This window comes from Rhinopithecus roxellana, chromosome 16 (assembly GCF_007565055.1).
Source record: "Rhinopithecus roxellana isolate Shanxi Qingling chromosome 16, ASM756505v1, whole genome shotgun sequence".
Taxonomy (NCBI): domain Eukaryota; kingdom Metazoa; phylum Chordata; class Mammalia; order Primates; family Cercopithecidae; genus Rhinopithecus; species Rhinopithecus roxellana.
In genome coordinates, this window is record NC_044564.1 from 7,318,000 (window position 1) to 7,339,658 (window position 21,659).

The 21,659-nt window shown below is 38.8% G+C and overlaps 1 protein-coding gene across 6 annotated transcripts in view; it reads left to right on the plus strand.

The window, feature by feature from the left end:
- The window catches only part of RABGAP1 (RAB GTPase activating protein 1), a 168,077-nt gene that overhangs the window by 112,879 nt on the left and 33,539 nt on the right, over positions 1 to 21,659 (plus strand). For all 6 annotated transcript variants that reach the window (XM_010382465.2, XM_030919533.1, XM_030919535.1 and 3 more), the window contains 2 exons: positions 14,189 to 14,302; positions 19,815 to 19,889. In XM_010382465.2, coding sequence (XP_010380767.1) covers positions 14,189 to 14,302; positions 19,815 to 19,889 — 189 coding nt within the window. The remainder of the gene's footprint in view (positions 1 to 14,188; positions 14,303 to 19,814; positions 19,890 to 21,659) is intronic.

Here is a 21,659-nt window from a genome sequence, read left to right on the forward strand (position 1 = left end):
TAATTTCATTTGGTTAAAATGTGATGTTCATAACATTCAGGAGATTTCTGAATTGTATACTGTCTAATGGCAGATTCCCCACAGGGCACTAAGTCCCAAACAGGAAAACTTGCCAAATACAGATTTTGTCCCTTGGCTTCTCTCCCAAGGTTGGAAATATGCCAGCATCATAAATCTCAAGTCTGGTGAGAAAGAGCTACTTCTGATACACCAGGCCTTAAGCCACCAGCTCTCCATGTAGTGTTTCATTTGCTTCTCATAAACTGTGAGGCAGGGACCATTGCATAGATTTTATAGATAGGGATGTTAAGGTTCAGATTAGTTAAATGACTTGCCCAAGGTCACACAAATTAGTAACTGGGAGAGGCAGTATCCAGAGACAGAACAGTCTGGCCCTAGAGTTTGTGTTCTGTTGGTTGCATTGTGATATAAGTAGAGCACCTAAAAAGTCCATCGTCTACATTCTTTGTCAAAAGTCCAACTCCAGTCTCCACACAATTGTGACCAGATTCTGAAATGCCTTTAGTTACCTCCATGTTCATGGGTATCTAATTCCAGTCTGCTCTGTGTGATGTGTTGGAGCTTTGGAGTAGAAATTTTAAAGCATTAATTACTGAATACTTAAACAATATGTCATGTATTTAAATGTATAGAGATCAGTTTACTATTTCTTTTTGGTTTTGAATTGTTATTAATTGTTAATCAGTGGCAGTTTTACTGTAAGTATGGTTTTTGCCTTCAAGAGCAAATCACCAGATATTCAAAGCAATATGTACACACAAATCCAACTTCCACTAAAATCCCTGCTTTTTGTTTGGTGTGGAAGAATAACACCACAGGACAGAGAGGTCCCATGGTACCTAGTTGAAAATACTGACTTAAAGGGAATGTTGCTAGACATGTGGGGACAAGTAAAAATTTCTTCTGTATAATTGCATTCTTCAGAGCTAAATTAAGATGAAGATGTTTTTGTATTGTCAGTGTTAAGTGAGCCCACCAATCGATACTTAACTGATTTGACTGTGTAATTGACTTTGAGAGGCTTTGATTTGTTTGATACAAATACACTGTAACTCCTATTACTGATGTACAGGCTATGAGGTCCTTTATTATGTAAGATTGAGCTGCAGATTTGTTTCTGAGCTTCCTGGAGGCCAAAGCAAAAATGAATATTGGATCATTTCCATGGGGGAAAATATGCATAATTTTTTAAGAGAAACTGTTTTTTGATGGGGACACTGAGTAAAGTAGGAGATGTCCTCACCACCATGAAATACAAAGTTTCAGTAGCAGGGTCTCTTTTTTTGTTTGTTTTCTTTTTTTGACAGGGTCTTAGAACATGCTAATACCACAACTTAGTGAAGGTAGTTCTGTGAAAGGCCAAGATATTGTGATCCAAAAATATATCTATCCAGTGGTCAGCCTTAAAGAATAAAACTCAGAACATTTAAAAGAATACTCTTTTTTTTTTAAAGACCTGAAATGGTTAAGATATATGCCCCCTAGCATTTAGCGACTGTGCCTTTTCTTCGAATAAGTTACAGTGGAGCCACATGTTGAGATTTTATTCACCTTTTTTTTTTTTTTTTTTTTTTTTTTGAGATGGAGTTTCGCTCTTACTGCCCAGGCGGGACTGCAGTGGCACAATCTTGGCCCACTGCAACGTTTGCCTCCCGGATTTAAGTGTTTCTCCTGCCTCAGCCTCCCGAGTTGCTGGGATTATAGGCATGTGCCACCACACCCGGCTAATTTTGTATTTTTAGTAGAGATGGTGTTTCTCCATGTTGATCAGGCTGGTCTCAAACTCCCAACCTCAGGTGATCTGCCCTCCTTGGCCTCCCAAAGTGCTGATATTACAGGCATGAGCCACCGTGCCTGGCCTCATTTTGGTTTTATGTTTAAGAATGTCATATATTTCTCTGGCTACATGTTACTAGGGCCTTAGTTATTTCTGTTTTTCATAAACAGCGGCCTTCATACAAGGAAGCATGTTCAAATTAGTAAAAAGAAAACTTCATTTTCGAAGTCTGTGTCATACCAATTTTAGTTATAAGAGTCTAGAAGAGAAAAGCATTTTATTTTATTACTATCTTTTTTTGAGACAGAGTCTCGCTCTGTTGCCCAGGATGGAGTGCAGTGGCCCAATCTCAGCTCACTGCAAGCTCCGCCTCTTGGGTTCTTGCCATTCTCCTGCCTCAGCCTCCCGAGTAGCTGGGACTACAGGCACCTGCCACCACGCCCGGCTAATTTTTTTTTTTTTTTTTTTGTATTATTAGTAGAGACGGGGTTTCACTGTGTTAGCCAGGATGGTCTCAATCTCCTGACCTGGTGATCTGCCCGTCTCGGCCTTCCAAAGTGCTGGGATAACAGGTGTGAGCCACCGTGCCTGGCCACGAGAAAAGCATTTTTAAAAATATATTAGAAATTATAACTCCAACACAATACTGATAAGAGAATATTTTCACTTTTACAATATGTTCATTTGGGTTAGGAAGGTGAGCTAGGAAACCAGACCAGTTGGGTTCCAGAGCTAGCTTCCCACTTTCTAACTGATTTAACTTTTTTCCTCATCTGTCAAGTGGGGGATATAATAGAACCCACCTCAAAAGGTGGTTAAGATAGACCTACATGTTGTTACTTAAATAATTATTTTTAGGTCTATGAAAGCACATCTGGCAATAGAAAATTTCTTTTAGATCTTTTAGATAAGTGGCTCTGAACCTTATTATGTGTCTTATATCCTTTTGAGAATTAATTTATTCAATAAGTTTTTATCAGATGCCTACTGTGTGTCAGATACTCTTTTCTGGGCTTAGAGATATACATGAACAAAACAGAAATCTCTCTCTTCATGAAGCTTAATTAAGTTCTAGTGAACATGTTTAAAACCCTGAGCACTCCTCTGAGAAAAATGCTCACAAAACTTTGCATACAGGCCAGGCGCGGTGGCCCACGCCTGTAATCCCAGCACTTTGGGAGGCTGAGGTGAGCAGATACTTGAGGCTAGGAGTTCGAGAACAGCCTGGCCAACATAGCGAAACCCCATCTCTACCAAAAAAAAAATTAACTGGGCATGATGGTGCGCGCCTGTAATCCCAGCTACTTGGGAGCCTGAGACAGGAAAAACTCTTGAACCTGGGAGGTGGAGGTTGCAGTGAGCCAACATCACGCCTCTGCACACCAGCCTGGGCAACAGAGTGCAACTCTGTCTCAAAAACGAAGGAAAACGAAACAAAAAACTTTGCATACAAAGTCAGAGAATTTATAGAAACCCATTTAAGTCTGTTTATTACATCTTAGACTAAGAATACTATACACACTTTGTTTTTGTTTTGTCATAATTCTTGTGAGGCATTCCTTAGATGGGTTCAGTACTTAATTTTAAAAGACAAAGCAATTAAGAGACAAAATAATGTTACTGTTTTTCTTTGTCACTTTTCTTGGCTCTATCAAATTGGAAGTGCTTGAGATGTGACATGACCAATTGAAATAAAATTTCCAGATTTTGCAGACTATTGTAGGACCATCTTGGTTTTGCCCAAACGTAAGAAATCTGTTTTCATAGGCTTAACAGTCTTATTCTCATTCTTTATTTTGCTCAGTTCTACTTCCAAACATATGAAATGAAATGACAAATGACATGAGTGCTGTGTAATTAGGAGAGAATTATTTTACCTCCGAGATATTTTTGGTCCTCATTTATTTTATATTAAGCATAGCACACTTTCAATTTCATTTTCCTTCTTTTGAATTTTTATCCCATCTGTTTAGGGGATTTTAAAAACTTAGTCTTTAAAATGACTTCTGATAAGCAGTAGCTGGCTTTTTAAAAAGAAAATGTAACCAAAAATTGTTACTTTATTCCTGTGAAGTGTATTGTAAAGATAGGACATGGTATAATGTATTGGAGTGGGTTTTGGCGTTGTTTTTGTTTTATTCTGTTTTCTTAAATATTACATGATGGCATTTAATAAAGCATCTGTGACATTCTGAGTTAGTCTTAAGAACTAACTTTTTCTTTGGGCAACAAGCTACTTTGGAAATAATAATTTTCCCTATGCTGGTTATTTCTCATGGCAGCCTTCCACTGCGTTTTCTTTGTTTGGGTACTTTCTTTTTCTTCCTGCCATTCTTAGCTTTCTATTTTTCAACTTGAGTTTACAAAAGGGTGTGTATTTAAAGGGTTTCCTACAGTTCCCAGTACCTTGTTGATCCTGAGAAATTACCCAGTGAGCCAATTCTCACAGTAAGGTATAAAAATAGTCATCCAGAAAGATTACAGAATGTGGTACCACTGTGGTTTTAACTAATGGAAGACTTTTAAAACCAAGATAGGGAGAAGAAAACAGCACAAATGTTACTATTTCCTTAGATTTTTATCTGCATAATCTATTTTAGGAGAGCCTTCAAATTTAAGAAAGTAATAGAGCATCACCACTGTATTATTGTACACACTCAAAGATCATCATAATTGGGGACAAGAAAGAAATCACCTGCAAATAAATCACAAGAACAGAGCCTACCTGTGATTACTATTGAGCATATATCCACAATGTTCATTACACCAATTTTATTGCACAAATTTAGTCCAGCATTTTATTGAGTGCTTTAATAAGTTCTGGTGTGTGAAGTTGGGTGGCTTAATTTCTCTTAAGTCTGAATTTCCATATTGTAGAATAAGGAGGTAATACCTTTTTGCTTTTAGTAAACTTTATTTTTAAGAACAGCTTTAGATTTACAGAAATACTGTAAAAATAGTACAAAGAATTCCCATATACTCTGTTATTAACTCTATTATTATCACCTTGTATTTATGGTACATTTACTATAATTAATAACTCAATATCAAGATATTATTAACCAAATCCCAAACTTTGTTTACATTTCTTTAGTTTTTATCTAATATCCTTTTTCTGCTCCAGGATTTCATCCAGGGTAGTGCATTACATTTAGTCCTCATATTTCCTTAGGTTCCTGTTGACTGTAACAGTTTCTGAAGCTTGCCTTGTTTTTAATGACTTTGACAGTTTTAAGAAATACTGCTCAAGTATTTTGTAGAATATCCCTCAGGTGAAATTTGTCTGACATGAAGTCATGAATTTTGAGGAGGAATAATACAGAGGTAAAGCGCCATTTTTATGACATTAAGGGTACATGCTGTCAGTGTGACATCACTGTTTTTGACCTCAATCATCTGGCCAAGGTCATCTTTGTCAGTTTTCTCCACCATAAGGTTTCTTTTTCCCACTGTGTTATACTGTACTGTACTATTCTGAAGGAAGTCACTTTGCACAGCCCACACTTAAGGAGTGGGGAGTTTTGCTCTCCTTCCTTGAAGGTGAGGTATCTACATAAATTATTTGGGATTCTTCTGCGTGGAGGATTTGTCTCTTCTCCCCCATTTATTTGTTCAATCATTTATTTATGTAAGTATGGATTCCTGGATATTTCTTTTATTGATTGACTGGAGACAGAGTCTTGTTCTGTCACAGAGGCTGGAATGCAATGGCACGATCACAGCTCACTGCAGCTTTGACCTCCCAGGCTCAAGCAGTCCTCCTACCTCAGCCTCCTGAGTAGCTAGGACTACATGTGCCGCCATGCCTGGTTAATTTTTTTGTTTGCTTGTTTTGTTGAGTTTTTTTTTATTTTTTATTTTATTTTTTTTTATTTTTTTATGTTTTTTTTTTTTTTTTTTTTTTTTCTGTAGAGACGGCATTTCACCATGCTGCTCAGGCTGGTCTTGAACTCCTTGGTTCAAGCAGTCCTCCTGCCTTGGCCTCCTAAAGTGCTGGGATTACAATGTGAGCCACCATGCCCAGCCAGATATTTCTTCTTCTTTTTTTTTTTTTTTGTGTGTGAGATGGAGTTTCGCTCTTGTCGCCCAGGCTGGAGTGCAATGACACGATCTTGGCTCACTGCAACTTGCGCCTCCTGGGTTCAAGTGATTCTCTTGCCTTAGCCTCCTGAGTAGCTGGGATTACAGGCACCCACCATCACACCCAGCTAATTTTTGTATTTTTAGTAGAGATGGGGTTTCGCCATTTTAGCCAGGCTGGTCTTGAACTCCTGACCTCAGGTGATCCGACCACTTTGGCCTCCCAGGGTGCTGAGATTATAGGCGTGAGTCACCATGTCTACCCATTTCTTTTATACTTATATAACCCAGTTTATTTTGTTGCTAAAATTGCTCCAACTTTGACCATTGATTGGGAACTCTTTCACTTGGCTCCTGTGTCCCTTTGGCATACCCCTATCGATGTAGGTTTGTTTTCTTTGTGGTGGGGGCGAAGGGAGACAATTTCCTGTTTTTTGCCAGTACAATATGTTCCAGGCTATCTGCCCTAGTCCTAGAATCAGCCATTTCTCCAAGGAGGGTTGGTTCCTTTTGTTAGTAAATGGTATTAGATACCAAAATATAGATGCTAGGTGTGCTCCTTGCTACTGGATGTTATTGCTTCTAGGCCCTCTCAACTGACAGAGCAAGCAAATGTATGTATGGTAATACCTTTTTAAATGTTGACAGCAAATCATGTATTGCAGTTAGAATAGGATAGAGTCAATAAACTTTATGCGCAATTTTTTGCAACTTTAGATTCAATTCTTATAGACTAGAAGGAACATAGGACAAGTATACAAATGACTATTCAAGAACAGTAATTGCTGTAAGAGTGGTGTCAGTGTGGTTTGTAAATTGTTACAACTTTTCTGAAGGGCAAATTGGCAGGACCACTCAAAATCCAAAAACAAGGATTATGCTGTATCTTCAGGGAAATGGAGTGTTTGTGGAAACTGTCTTTTCTCCCTTAAGAATCACTGCTACTTTACAGCCTTGTTTATAGCAAAAGGGGTAGAATAGCTGCATATCCCAAAGCTGGAGATTTTGGCAGAGTAAATTATGATACGACCATGTGACAAGTTACTGTGCATTAAAAATACTAAGGTAGGATAATGGCCAAATAATATGAAAAGATACAATATTTTGTAGTTAGCAAAAACAAATTTTCTAAAATCATTTTATAAAAATAAATGGTTATAACCTAAAAAGTTTGGCATATGCCAGCCAAATATTAGCCATGGTTATATCTGAATGGTAAAATTCTTCTTTTTCCTTCCAGTATTATTATTACAGAAAAGCAAAACAATTTTATTAAAATAAGAAAACAAAAAGGTTTTATTGTACTAAGAAAGCCAAAAGTTAGATTTTTCCTTTTAAAATGCACTAAGGTACATCATTATAATGCTTATGTTTGGGGAAGAGATTTGGATTTTAGCATGAGCCATTAATTCTCAGTATTTGCTTAGTGAATACATTTAAGAAGTGCTGATATTTTAGAGTATGGTTTTAAATAGACCTACTTCCAACAATGCCCAAATTCTGCCATGCCAGTCACCCCTTTTCCTCGAAGTTTTCAAAGAAATAGAAACACAAGGAAGAGTGACAAGTGGAAAACACATTGGACTTGAATATATGTCTGGGTTTAAAGGCCTTTCTCTTCCTAATGCTCCAGTCTTCCCCCAGCATGCCCCAGATCCTCAGGATTTTGCAGCATGCATTTGAGAGAGAGCAAAATGTCCTGGGTGCCTTTTGCAGCAGTGACCCTACTTACTACATGGTTCAAGTGGTATTCTGAAATCAGATTGGTGTTCACTCTACTTGTGAAGCGGTCATTATGGAGAAGAAGGCATGAACTTCCTCCTCCTGTGTGCATAGTAATAATGACTCATAAAAGTTTATGACCAGCAAAATGATCTGATTAGTCCATGCATTTCAGGAAAATTAATCGGACACGGTTGTGCTGGTAGAAGTAAAGAGATAAAGGAAGATCAGTGTTATGGTCTGAATGTTTATGTCCCCCCAAAATTCATATGTTAAAACCTAATCATGGCTGGTCGTGGTGGCTCACGCCTGTAATCCCAGCACTTTGGGAGGCTGAGGCGGGCGGATCGCAAGGTCAGGAGATCGAGACCATCCTGGCTAACACGGTGAAACCCCGTCTCTACTAAAAAAATACAAAAAATTAGGCGGACGTGGTGGTGGGCACCTGTAATCCCAGCTACTTGGGAGGCTGAGGCAGGAGAATGGCGTGAACCCGGGAGGCGGAGCTTGCAGTGAGACGAGATCGTGCCACTGCACTCCAGCCTGGGTGACAGAGCGTGACTCTGTCTCAAAATAAATAAATAAATAAAAATTTAAAAAACAAAAACAAACCTAATCACTAATGTGATGCTGTTAGGAGATGGGGCCTTTGGGAAGTGTTTAGGTCATGAGGGCAAAGTCCTTATGCATGGGATTTGTGCCCTTAGAAAGAAGAGGCCTAGAGAGCTGCCCTGCCCCATATGAGAACACAGTGAGCACATGCCACCTATGAGCCGTACAGCGAGCCTTCACCAAACACTGCATTTTCCAGCATCTTGATCTTGGAATTTCCAGCCTCCCGAACTATAAAAACAATTCCTGTTGTTTATAAGCCACCCAGTTTGTAGTATTTTGTTCGAGTAGCCCAAAGCGACTAAGACAGTCATTTAGGCTGTTATATTAGTCTTGGTAAGATGAAGCATGGGTCTGCCTTTGGGTGATGCACTAGAAACGGAAAGAGAGAGAGAGAATCCAGACTCTGCAGAGAGATCTCAAGATCAGTGATCATTCATGGTAGCTAGAATCAGAAACAAGGTGGTAAAACCTGCTGCCATTCACAAGATAGAGAAGTGTTGAGAAACGTTGGTGGAGTGAGGTGGGGAATGTGAGATTACAGTTTTTGTGAATGTACTATAATTTACATACAATAAACATACACCTTACATGTTCATTTTGATGAGTTTTGGCAATTTTTTATATTTGTGTAAACACCAAATAAAATGTAAACTTTTCTGTCATCTCAGAAAGTTCCCTTATGCCCCCTTTCATTTGATTTCCCACCCACTCCCAGGTAACCATTTCGATTTCTGTCACCATGGACTTTTGCTCAACATAATGTTTTTGAGATTTATTTGTGTTGTTTCATGTATTAAAGGTTCATTTATATTGCTGGGTAGTATTCCATTAGATGGATATACCATAATTTATCACTTTTTCTATAGATGGACATTTGAGGTTTCTAGTTGGGCTATTACACATCAGGCTATTAGGAATAGAATTGCTGGGTCATGGTAGTTAGATATATATTTAACTTTATGGGAAACTGCCATGTTCTTTACCAAAATGGTTATATCATTTACGCACCCATTAGCAACCATTGAGAGTTCCAGTAATTTCATATCCTCACCAACATTTGGTATTTTTATTTTAGCCAGTCTCATGGGTGTCAGTTTATGTGTTTATAATTTATGAGCTGTATATACTGTTTATTTTGCTGTTTGAAATGTTAGGGACTATATACCACTACAATAGCAGGGTTTTATTTAAACGTTTACTACACTGCATATACAGGAATATACTGACGTTTGCAAAATGCAGCAAACATTTTTAATATTTGTTACTACATGAAAAAGGTACAAAAGTGTTCAAAGAGATACACATTTCAAGTTGTAGCAGGTTGTGACAGAGTTTTTGAGGGCAAAGCATGTATAAAATTAATAACATGTTAGTGTATTTAAAATCATAACGAAAATCTTCTCTCTGATCATGCTGACCATAACAAATTACTGTGTTGTAGTATACTTATAACAAGGGTAAACAGACTACCACCTCAGGGCCAAGTTCAGTTTGCCTTTCACTTTTGTTTATTCGTTTTTGTTGTTGTTGTTGTCGTTGTTGTTTAAGACAGGTTTTCTCTCTTATGGCCCAGGCTGGAGCACAGTGGCACAGTGTTGGCTCACTGCAACGTCCACCTCCTGGGCTCAAGGGATCCTCCTGCTTCAGCGTCCCGAATAGCTAAGACAGGTGTGTGCCACCATGCCTGGCTAATTTTTGTATTTTTGTAGAGATGAGATTTCACCATGTTGCCCAGGCTGGTCTCAATCTGCTGGGCTCAAGTCGTTTACTCGCCTCGGCCTCCCAAAGTGCTAGGATTACAGGCATGAGCTACTGTGCCTGGCCTGCTCTTGCTTTTATAAATAAAGTTTTGTTAGGACACAGCAGTGCTTGTTTATTTACGTATTGTCTATGGGTGCTCTACAAGGGAAGAGTTAAAAAACTGCAGCACTGAATGGCTTGCAAAGCCAAAAATTTTTACCTGACCCTTTATAGAAAAAGTTTGCAATACTGCATAATCCTATTGCATTTTTGTTTTCTTCTGGAGATTAAAGGTGTTTTTCTTGGGATAAATGAATTAGCCAAAACACAAAACCAGTTGATCAAAAAAAAAAAAAAAAAAAAACCTACCTCTGTTATAACAGCAGTAATTTTCAGAACATAACAACTGACAGTATTTTTGCCATTCATTCCGTGTTCTTTTAAAGTCACCATCTGTGCACTGTTGCCGTAAGTACATTTATAAAACTTGTCTGTTAAGCCATTTTGCTAACTACAGCCTCCTTGAGAGGATGTATTTGGTTGACTCCATCAGTTTGGCCATGAATAGTGTTATATGTGTTGAATTGGCGGGCTCTCTACATCAGTTACACTTACGTTTAACTCCTTAGAAGTGAATACAGCCGGGTTTTGTGGCTCACACCTGTAATCCCAACACTTTGGGAGGCCGAGGCAGGCGCATCACCTGAGGTCAGGAGTTCAAGACCAGCCTGACCAGGAGAAAACCCATCTCTACTAAAAATACAAAAATTAGCCGGGCATGGTGGCACATGCCTGTAATCCCGGCTACTCGGGAGGCTGAGGCAGGAGAATCACTTGAACTGGGGAGGTGGAGGTTGTGGTGAGCCAGGATTGCTGCATTGCACTCCAGCCTGGGCAACAAGAGCGAAACAAGAAAGAAAACGAATATATATTGTTGTATAAAGCTTAATTTTATAAGCACTTGCTTTGACTATTTTGCAAAAGCTCTTTGCTTTTTTTCTCTAGGAGATCATCCATAATGTTGCTGTGTTTTATTTTCAGAACCTTTTCAAATTTAATATCATTCTGATAGGAACTTACTAAATTTATCATTATTAGAATTTCTGCATCATTTTTGCATGATGTGGCCTCCAGCAAGTCAAATGAATTTATTCCAAGTTCTTCAGCATATTTCCTAATGCCAAATATTTTAAGCAAATGATTCACATAGAACTCCTCAATATATTATCATTCTTGAAGGCATCAAAAATTGAGTGTGATTTTTCAAATTGACCTTCTCTTAAGGACATTTTGCCCCTTCATTCTCTTACAATTCCATGATTAATGGATATGGGATGGCAGATTGACAAGAACTGGCCCAGTTATAGAGCGTATTTTCAGTTTTTTGTTATTTTTACATCCTGTGTACAGTTGAATTTCCAAATCTCGTCTCCTCTCTCTTTTTTTTTTAAATTGAGACAGGTCTCGCTGTGCTGCCCAGGCTGGAGTGCAGTGCCATGATGTTGGCTTACTACAACCTCTGCCTCATGGGCTTCAGCAATTCTCGTGCCTCAGCCTTCCAAGTAGCTGGGATTACAGGCGCCTGCCACCATGCCTGGCTAATTTTTGTATTTGTAGTAGAGACGGGGTTTCACCATGTTGCCAGACCGGTCTCAAACTGCTGGCCTCAAGTGATCCACCTGTCTCAGCCTCTGAAAGTGCTCGGATTACAGGTGAGAGCCACCGTGCCCAGCCCAAATCTCATACCTCTAATAACTGTATCCTTTTTCGGGTTGTCATCTCCATCATCAGTGTGATATGATTGATGTAACTGATGTAAAATATTTTGAAGGTTTCCATATTCCTCTCCATTCTCAATTTAATTTTCTAACCTGCATAGTTGTCTTAAACCACAGTCTATCATTCTTAGCATTTCTTAGGACTTCTGTTGTTTTATAGAATTCCTAAATTCATCTGATTCTCTTTGGATTGTTTCCAGTTTTGGCTGTTAGGAATAAAGCTGCTGTAAACATTGAGTTTGTCTTTTCATGCGTTTATATTTTCAGTTGTCTTTGGTAAATACCTAGGAATGGAATCACTGGGTTGTATGGTAATTATGTTTACTATTGTAAGAAACTGCCAAACTGTTTCCAAAGTGTTTGTATCATTTTGCATTGTATAGGAGTTCCAGTTGTTTCTTATCCTTTGCCAACACTTCTTAATTTTAGCATTTTGTAGATATGTAGTGGAGTCTCATTGTGGTTTTAATTTGCACTGCCCTGAGGACTCGTAATGTTGACATCTTTTCAAGTGCTCATTTGCCATGTGTTAGATCTTCCTTAATGAAACGCTTGAATCATTTACACCCTCCTACTTTTAAAAAAATTGTCTTTCTCATTAGAGAGTTACATAGTCCAGATACAACTCCAACTTTATTTATTTATTTATTTATTTTTTGAGACAGAGTCTCGCTCTGTCGCCCAGGCTGGAGTGCAGTGGCCGGATCTCAGCTCACTGCAAGCTCCGCCTCCCGGGTTTATGCCATTCTCCTGCCTCAGCCTCCCGAGTAGCTGGGACTACAGGCGTCCACTGCCTTGCCCAGCTAGTTTTTTGTATTTTTTTAGTAGAAGATGGGGTTTCACCGGGTTAGCCAGGATGGTCTCGATCTCCTGACCTTGTGATCCGCCCGTCTCGGCCTCCCAAAGTGCTGGGATTACAGATCTCAAACTTTATTATCAAATGTGTTTTGTAGGTATTGTGTCCTGGCCTATGACTTAACTTTTCATATTTTAAACAGTTTTTTGAATAGTAAGATTTTTAAATTTTAATGAAGTATCCAGCTTGTCATTTATTTATGATTCATGTCTCATAGGGACCCCTCTTCTAACTCTTCAGTTCTCTGTTCAGCTTATTCCTCACTAGCACTCTACCCTACAGTTCTAGCTACCTTGCCCTCCCCAAAATCTGTGCGCCTGCTCACTCACTCTGTTGGTCACTCTTGCTTGCTCTCCCTCTCTCCCCAACTTTCTCAACTTTTGGAGGTACCTCCAACGCCGAGCTCTATTTCATTCTGGAAGCTACCACCGTGTAATTAGTTGCTGTAGTCATAGATATCCCTTGGATTTTTTCCTTTTGTTGAAGAGCACCACGGTCCTGAGCTGCCATTAACTGTTAAGACTATATTAATAACTAGAAGTAACATATGCCACTCAAACTCTTTGAAAAGCAATTTGGCGACTTCCTTGAAGGTATAAATAGTTTACTGTTTAAGAAAGAGCATAGGCTTTAAAGTTAGTTCAGATCCCACAACCATAAAATATTCATGGCCTTGGGAACATGATTACCCAAAAGGCTAGAGAAATTATTGGACAAGAGAAGAACAGCACTTGCATTTTTCATCTTAAAACAGAAGTATCATGTTCTTTGGTAGTATACTGATTATGATGTATTCTTACCAAGGAGAATCAACTCTATTGTCTTAGCTATGAAGACACTGCATTGTTAAAAATAGAAGGTCATGTTTCTGTGTTCCAGTTCTTTACTGTGTCAGCAAATGAAATTTAACAAGGGGAGAATATTGGAAATAGCTGGGTGCTTGGTGTATTTTACAAAGGTTTGTTGACATTATTTACATTTGTTCAGTTTTAGTTAACTCATTATAGAAGAGGAAACAGTTTTTGTCCGTTGGAAAAAGCAAAGGATATTTTCCCATAGCCTGCTTGAATCTCTTGGCATTTGGTGGTCTGGTTCATTCTGAGTAGATTGCTTTGTGCATTCTTATGCCATTTGCCTCTAGGACAAACCCCAATTAAGTAACTACTCTTTTCCATTTGAAAACTGGCATATGGGCTTTATTCCAAAGCATCAATTAAAGCAGCAGTTTTTCTGCTGGGAGCACTTTACCTCCTCCTTTTGCGATTTAGTTTGAGTATTTTCCTATGGGAAATCCATTCTAAATAGCATATTTTCCATCTTACAATAGAAGGGGCAGCAGCTGCAGTTCTTTGCAGTAAGGATGGAGTATAATATGGAAGTGTATAGATGAAACGGGTTGCTTTTCTTCCATCTTTTTTCCCCTTTTACATTTGCTTTTGCTTGAGTGGTTGGTCCCTGAAGAGGCAGTAACTATGGGCATGCATATATGTATGTATGTCCCTGCAACATTTAAAGTGTGTAAGTGAGAAGACCTTGCGTAAACCTGAATGAGAATTTACGTAACCTAACTAAAACCTCTCTTTCCTTATGTTTCCACAGGAGTCTCCCCAGGACAGTGCTATCACCCGGGATATTAACCGAACATTCCCAGCCCATGACTACTTTAAGGACACAGGAGGAGATGGACAAGATTCCTTATATAAAATATGCAAGGTATTTCAAGTCAAAAAAAAGACTCAATTTTGAGTGGTGGTTCTGCTTTGAAATTATATAAGAAACAGCTACAAAGTATAATTTGTATTTGATGTTCAAGAATTCAAAAAAGAGAGAAGACATTGCCAAGTCAAAGGTGAGAACAGAATTTTAGACTCATTAAAGAGTAGAAAATAGCCGGGCGTGGTGGCTCATGCCTGGAATCCCAGCACTTTGGGAGGCTGAGGCGGGCGGATCACAAGGTCAGGAGATCGAGACCATCCTGGCTAACGCGGTGAAACCCCGTCTCTACTAAAAAAAAATACAAAAAATTAGCCAGGCGCGGTGGCGGGTGCCTGTGGTCCCAGCTACTCGGGAGGCTGAGGCAGGAGAATGGCGTGGGCCCGGGAGGCGGAGCTTGCAGTGAGCCGAGATCGCGCCACTGCACTCCAGCCTGGGTGACAGAGCAAGACTCCGTCTCAAAAAAAAAAAAAAAAAAAAAAAAAAAAGGTAGAAAATAATTAGAAATAAAATGGTAGGGTTTCCTTTCCATTTCTAATCAGGATTTTTAGATGACAGTTCCACATTTAGACTTTCAAAATTTGTTTTTATGTTAAGAACCTCTGAGCCCTGTGACATTGCAGACTCCTTTTAAGTATTCACTTTATAAGTGATGAACTTGGTACCTATGGTACAATCTCACAGTGGGAAGTGTCATTGCCTATCCAGGTGGACTTACAGCACTGCAGCATAGTAAATGATGGGAGATTCTGATTTCTCTCAAAAGGTCTATACCCAAACACTAAAGGGAGTGATAACCTGTTCAATTTCAGCATTCCATTTTCAAATAGATTTTGGCACATTAGAGCGATTGGGTTATAAAAGGAGGAGGTAGGAACGGAGTTTTTCGATCTTCGTCTGTCCTCAGAATTCGTCTTTAGTCTTTTCCTCCCAAAAGTAATCAAGTACTTATTTAGCATCTCCTATGTAGTAAGTATAAATAAAGCATGAGACATGTCCCTAATGCTATATGACAACGGGTTTTAGGACAGGCTAGCAATAAAGGATAGGCTCACGAGTGAAAAGTTAGATTTAAACTACAAGGACAGTTGAGTTTAGAGAAATATTTTTTAGATTTAATTTTAACTTTTACGTAGGATACATAAAGCTATGATTTCTGTGGTAATCTGCCTCTCTGATCATCCTTTTTTAGCCCCTTCCCAGTTTTATTTCCTGCTTAAGCGGTGACCCCTGCCATCTCTTACTTTACTACAGAATTTCCTGGAAAGTAACACTGTGTCCACTCCTCTGGTCCCTCGTTACATACTTTTGACCCCACTATATTCTAATTCCTATTTCATGATGCTTTTCCTTGCAGAGCTTTCTGCTCTTGAGCATAAGACGTGTCACCCTCTTGGGTACGGGCTCACTCTCATGACTTCACTGACTTCATCATTTTATCTCACACTACCTGCCGCTAAACCAGAGGCCTTCCTCTGGGTGATCAGTTGGTAGTTTCGCTAGCTCTACACCATCTCCCTGGGTAATCCCTTTCACCCCCAAAGCTTCAGCTATCACCACTGTACAGATGTTCTCAAATCTATATTAATTCAAGGTCTAAATTTCCAGCAGACAATTAATCTCCATGTAAAAGTCTGTCAAGTATATCAAACAGAATGGGTTTAAAAATAGAGTTCATTTTAAAACATGGTTTATTATGATAAATTTCAAGCATAAACATTAATATAATGATTAGTCTAACTGATAAATATTGTTAATATCCCCCACGCTAATTCATTATTTGTCAATGTGTTGTCACAGTTGCTTTGTCTCTTTTTTTCTTTTTCCTGAAGTACTTTAAAACAAATCTTAGACATCATGTTCCTAATTTTTTAATACTACATCTCTAAAAAATAAGTTTAGCCATCTTTACCAATTAGTAGCTACTCCATATTCAAATATCCTTAATATGGCTGGGTAGAATCAAGATCCAACAAGACCCACATTACATTAAGTTGTTGTATCTTTTTAAATGAAACATAGTCCTCCTTTTCTCCCATACCATTGTCCTGCTGGAGACAATCATTTCTGTTAGTTTTCAGTCCTGTCTTTGTCTAGGTTGTGTTAGGTAAGACTGATGTCTCTCTTAGCTTCATTCTGTCTCATCACCGCCCTGGTAGAGGCCAGTATCTTACGTTGCTGGCAGTTTTACAGAAGCTGCTCTGCCTTTGGGTTCTAGCCTGTTTATTCTTTACTCCTTGCCTAACACAGAATTAGATCATTTCAGTGGCCTCCACAGAAACCTTTATAACTGCTGCTTTATAATCCATGGAATTAAATGAAAAGTCCTAGTTCATTTACCTGGATTCCTCAGCTTAGTGTTGAAGATACTTTGTATTATATCCTGATTTTGCCCTTATTGCTGCTTCTCCAAATACTGTATGCATTAACCACATTGAACTTCTCACTGTGCTCTCGTTGATTCACTTGTCTAACTTCCCCACTGAACTGTGATGTGTTCAAGGGCAGGGATCATTTCTTAGATATGGTAGCATCTGTAGCACTTGGCACAGTGCTTGGTCTATAGTAGGTGTTCATTAAGTGTTGATGAATTAGTGAAATGTCTTTTCTTCCGCCAGATTTCCTTACAGCCAACATGAAACTTATACTCCAAACATTTTCCAAATATATCATATAATTTCACACCTATATGATTCCTTTATCTTCCATCAGCCTGAAAAATATGCTCCCCTCCATTTTCTACCTGTAGAAATTCAGTACAATTTCATCCTATTATTAATACATAATTGCTGAAGCTCTGTGCTGAGCATGTTAAATGAGAGGACTAAATGAGAAGAATACATCAATTCTGTGATATTAATACTAGGCTTATTCTCATATTACAAATTAAGTTACACACTCAAGATCCATATCTAGGCTGGGCGCAGTGGCTTACGCCTGCAATCCCAGGACTTTGGGAGGCCAAGGTGGGTGGATCACCTGAGGTCAGGAGTTCGAGACCAGCCTGGCCAACATGATGAAACCCCATCTCTACTAAAAATACAAAGATTAGCTGGGTGTGGTGGTGGGCATCTGTAATCCCAGCTACTTGGGAGTCCCAGCTACTGAGGCAGGATAATTGCTTGAACCTGAGAGGTGGAGGTTGCAGTGAGCCAAGATCGTGCCACTGCACTCCAGCTTGGGTGACAGAGCGAGACTCCATCTCAAAAAAAAAAAAAAAAGATCCATATCTAGACATTGGCAGTTGTGGGATTTTTAACCCAACTCTGACTAACTCTAAAGCCTCTGTTCTTTTGTAACTGATAAAACTACTAATGGATATCTTCAGAGACATTGCCTGTTTTCCAAAGAGCTGTTCTAGCATATATTACTACTCATTTTTAGCACAGTGTTAATACTGGTATTAACATTTGTTAATTGTTATTAATTTGATAGGAAAGTAGTGCCTCGTATTATAAACTGATAATTTCTAAAGCCCTTTTTGTACATCTTGTCTCTGGAAAAGTATATGTGTTTCTCATCCTGTAGCCTTCTTATCAGATAAACTGTGATGAAATGGGTATGGTACAATAAGATTACATTGAATTCCATGAAAATTTCTGAATGCATGATCATAATATATGTATTTTTAAAAGCTATAGTTTCACCAAAGCTAGTGATAAAATTTGGTTGCATATTAACTTGACTAGCATCTATTAAGTATTGGCACCATATTTTGCTAAGAGTTATATATTCTAAACATACCCAATTCTAAGTTGCTTTCTTGGAACACAGAGGAACCTTGGCACAAAAAATAAGTGGAAAACAAAGGAAGTTTCTCAAGAAATAAATTTGTCAAACAAGGAATAACATCTTGAAGATATAGGAATTTCCCTTTCTAGCACATTTACATGAGAACTACAAATACCAGATACAAAAACAGAACTCTGAAAAAGAACTAAAAAACCAAAGAGTAAACCATGAAGAATGTTAGATGTCAATATTCTATTCAAAATAATGTTCAGAGGAGATGGGTAGTAATCATTTGCTGCCAAGAAAAATAAAAATAAGAATTCCAGAGGAACCCACAAATGTTTTCAGAGTAATCTCGCTTATCAGAAAAGTTATTATGATATTGTGGAAAGAATTATATTTTGGTGTCTTTGCCAAAAGAGCTTTTCCCAGAAAGAAAAATGAGTAACATTAACAGTGTTTAGTGAATGCATGCTGTATATGAGGTGCTGACTAGGTTGAATAGGACATCACCCTGTCCCTCACAAAGCCTACTCATCTGGCAGAGAAGATGGACATGTAAAATGCAGTGTGGGGCTGGGCTTGGTGGCTCACGCCTGTAATCCTAGCACTTTGAGAGGCTGAGGCAGAAGGATCACTTGAGCTCAAGAGTTTGAGACCAGCCTGGGCAACATGGTGAGACCCTGTCTCTATTAAAAAAAAAAAAAAAATGCAGTGTGGGCCAGGTGCATTGGCGCACACATATAATGCCAGTACTTTGGGAGGCCAAGGCAGGAGGATAGCCTGAGCCCAGGGGCTAGAGACCAGCCTGCGCAACATAGTTGAGATCTCATCTCTATACAAAATTTTTTTAAATTAGCCAGGCTGGCTCACGCCTGTTATCCCAGCACTTTGGGAGGCCGAGGCGGGCGGATCATGAGGTCAGGAGACCGAGACCATCCTGGCGAACACGGTGAAACCCCGTCTCTACTAAAAATACGAAGAAAAAAAATTAGCCAGGCGTGGTGGCGGGCGCCTGTAGTCCCAGCTTCTCGGGAGGCTGAGGCAGGAGAATGGCGTGAACCCGGGAGGCGGCGGAGCTTGCAGTGAGCTGAGATCTCGCCACTGCACTCCAGCCTGGGTGACAGAACGAGACTCCGTCTCAAAAAAAAAAAAAAAAAATTTTAGCCAGGCATGATGGTGCAAGCCTGTGGTCCCAGCTGCTCAGGAGACTGATGGGGCAAGATCCCTTGAGCCCAGAAGGTTGAGGCTGCAGTGAGCCATGATTGTACCACTGCACTCCAGCCTGAGCAACAGAGCAAGACCCTGTCTCTAAAAATAAAATAAAATGCAATGTGGTAGTAATATAATAATAACTATGCTTGTGTAGCAGGTGCCATAGAGGCAGAGAAGAGAGGGATTCATTCTGGGGGAATTGAAATAAGTTTGGTGCCTGAAGGAAGAGTGTGTGTTTCAGGCAGAGAGAGGGAAAGGACATCCCAAGGAGAGGGAACATCATGAACAACAACAAGGAAATATGAAAAGTTTTTTTAGTGCAGAAGTGGTTTTTGCTTACTCTTCGCTAGTCCTTCGCCACAGGAAATGGAGTGGTAATAGCTGTATTCATTGTAAAGAAAAATTAAGATTGGAGAGAAGTATTGGCACCACTTATTGCCTGTCAAAATGCTGTCCCAGTGTGGGTAGCATCCTCCAGGGTTCTGTATTCAAGGTCCTATAGTACCACCATGGCCCACAAGTGGATGCATTCATTTACATATCCTCTGTGTGTTTTATTTTCCAGGCTTATTCTGTGTATGATGAAGAGATTGGTTATTGCCAGGGCCAGTCATTTCTTGCTGCTGTGCTCCTTCTCCATGTGAGTAACTAGGTCTCCATTATGACTTAACACGTAGCCTGCCTCAGCTTATACTAACCTTAGGCTTGAGCATGGTTTTATATTGGGTTTGGACAGACTCTTAGGCATGAATTTTAACTCCTATAGCTGGAACTTTTTCCTTAAATTAACTTAATGTCATTGTGGAGGAGATATATGATGAGAATAAATGGCAATGTTGAAAACTAGTACAAGGGTAGACTTCCTTTTTATTAATAGGATGATGGGAGAGACTTTAATGTTAGTTGAACCCTTGGGGATGTTTTACCTTCTCTAAAGTAGCCATTGTCATTAATACTTGTTTTGAGATTTATGTATTTTGGGGTAGGAGGAAGGCAGAAAGGTTGGCTTTCATTTAGTACCATTTTATTCATTCATTTGCTTAGCAAACACCTTTGCCCTCCACCTTTTTTATTTTCTTTCAAATCCACAGAAAACTCGAAACAGTGTTAAGGTGAACAGTCTTTATCTAGTTTACCAATTAATATTTTCCACACTGCTTTTTCTGTTTGTCTCCCTCTTCATCTCTCTTTTTCTCTTTTCTGCATAAACACACATTTTCTTTTTTACTTCAATTTTATTTTGAAATTATTCTTAAAAGTGAATAACAAACATCAAGACTCCTAAATACTTGATCATATATATGCCTTCTGGGAGCAACAGAATTCTGTATCATAACCATAATACCGTGATCACATCCAAGAAATTCCACATTGATTCAGTAATGTCTGATACACAGTACACATTCAATTTTCTCCCAATTGTCTACTCCATAGAGTCTAGCTTTTTTTCTAATCAAGACCTAATGAAGATTCAAATATTGAATTTTCATTTCTCTTTATTCTATTAATCTAAATTACTCCTTTGCCTTTTTTTTGTGTTTCATGCCATTGATAGTTTTGAAAAATTCAGACAAATTGTGATATAAAATGTCCCACATTCTTGATTTGTCTCATTTTCTCATGATTCAGTTTAAAATGCTTGGCAGGAATACCACACAGGTGATGTCAGCAAAGAGTTTTGAGTACCTGTTATGATCTGTACTGTGCTGAAGATCAGAGGTAAATAAGAGACATGGTCTCAATCCTCATGGATACAGAGCTTGTGAATCCAACTAGCTTTAAGCAGATAATCACACAAGTATATCATTTATTACTTTCAGTGGTGCTATTAAGGTATAATAAAAAGGTTGGTGTAAGATTGTAACAAGGGAGTCTTACTTAGATTAAAGGCTTCTCAGGGGAAGTGACCTTTAAGGAGCAGCCTGGAAAATGATAAGGGATATCATTTTCTTTTGTACTTTTCTGTGTTAACTTTTGAAAATGTTGTTATGAAAATAATAGATCTATTTGAAAAGGGAGTAGAGAATAGAGTGTTAATGGCAAAGTGAATGGTACAGTATATAGAAGTCCTAAATTGGGGAAACACTTGGTGTATGGGAGGAACTGAAAGGAGGACAGTTTGACTGGAGTATCCTGAGTGATTGGGAGTTGAGGAGAAAGTTAGGGAAAACTTTGGAGCCCAGGTAAGGAGTCTGAATGTTGCTTCTCTAAGCAACAGGAAGTTATTCAAGGGTATTAAGACATTTTGTGTAGATTGCAATGCAAGTTTGAGTATCACTTATCTGAAATGCTTGGGACCAGAAGTGTTGTGGATTTTGGATTTTGGAATATTTACATTATACTGGTTGAGCATCCCAAATCCAAAAATCCGAAGTGTTCCAATGAGCATTTCCTTTTAGCACCATGTCAG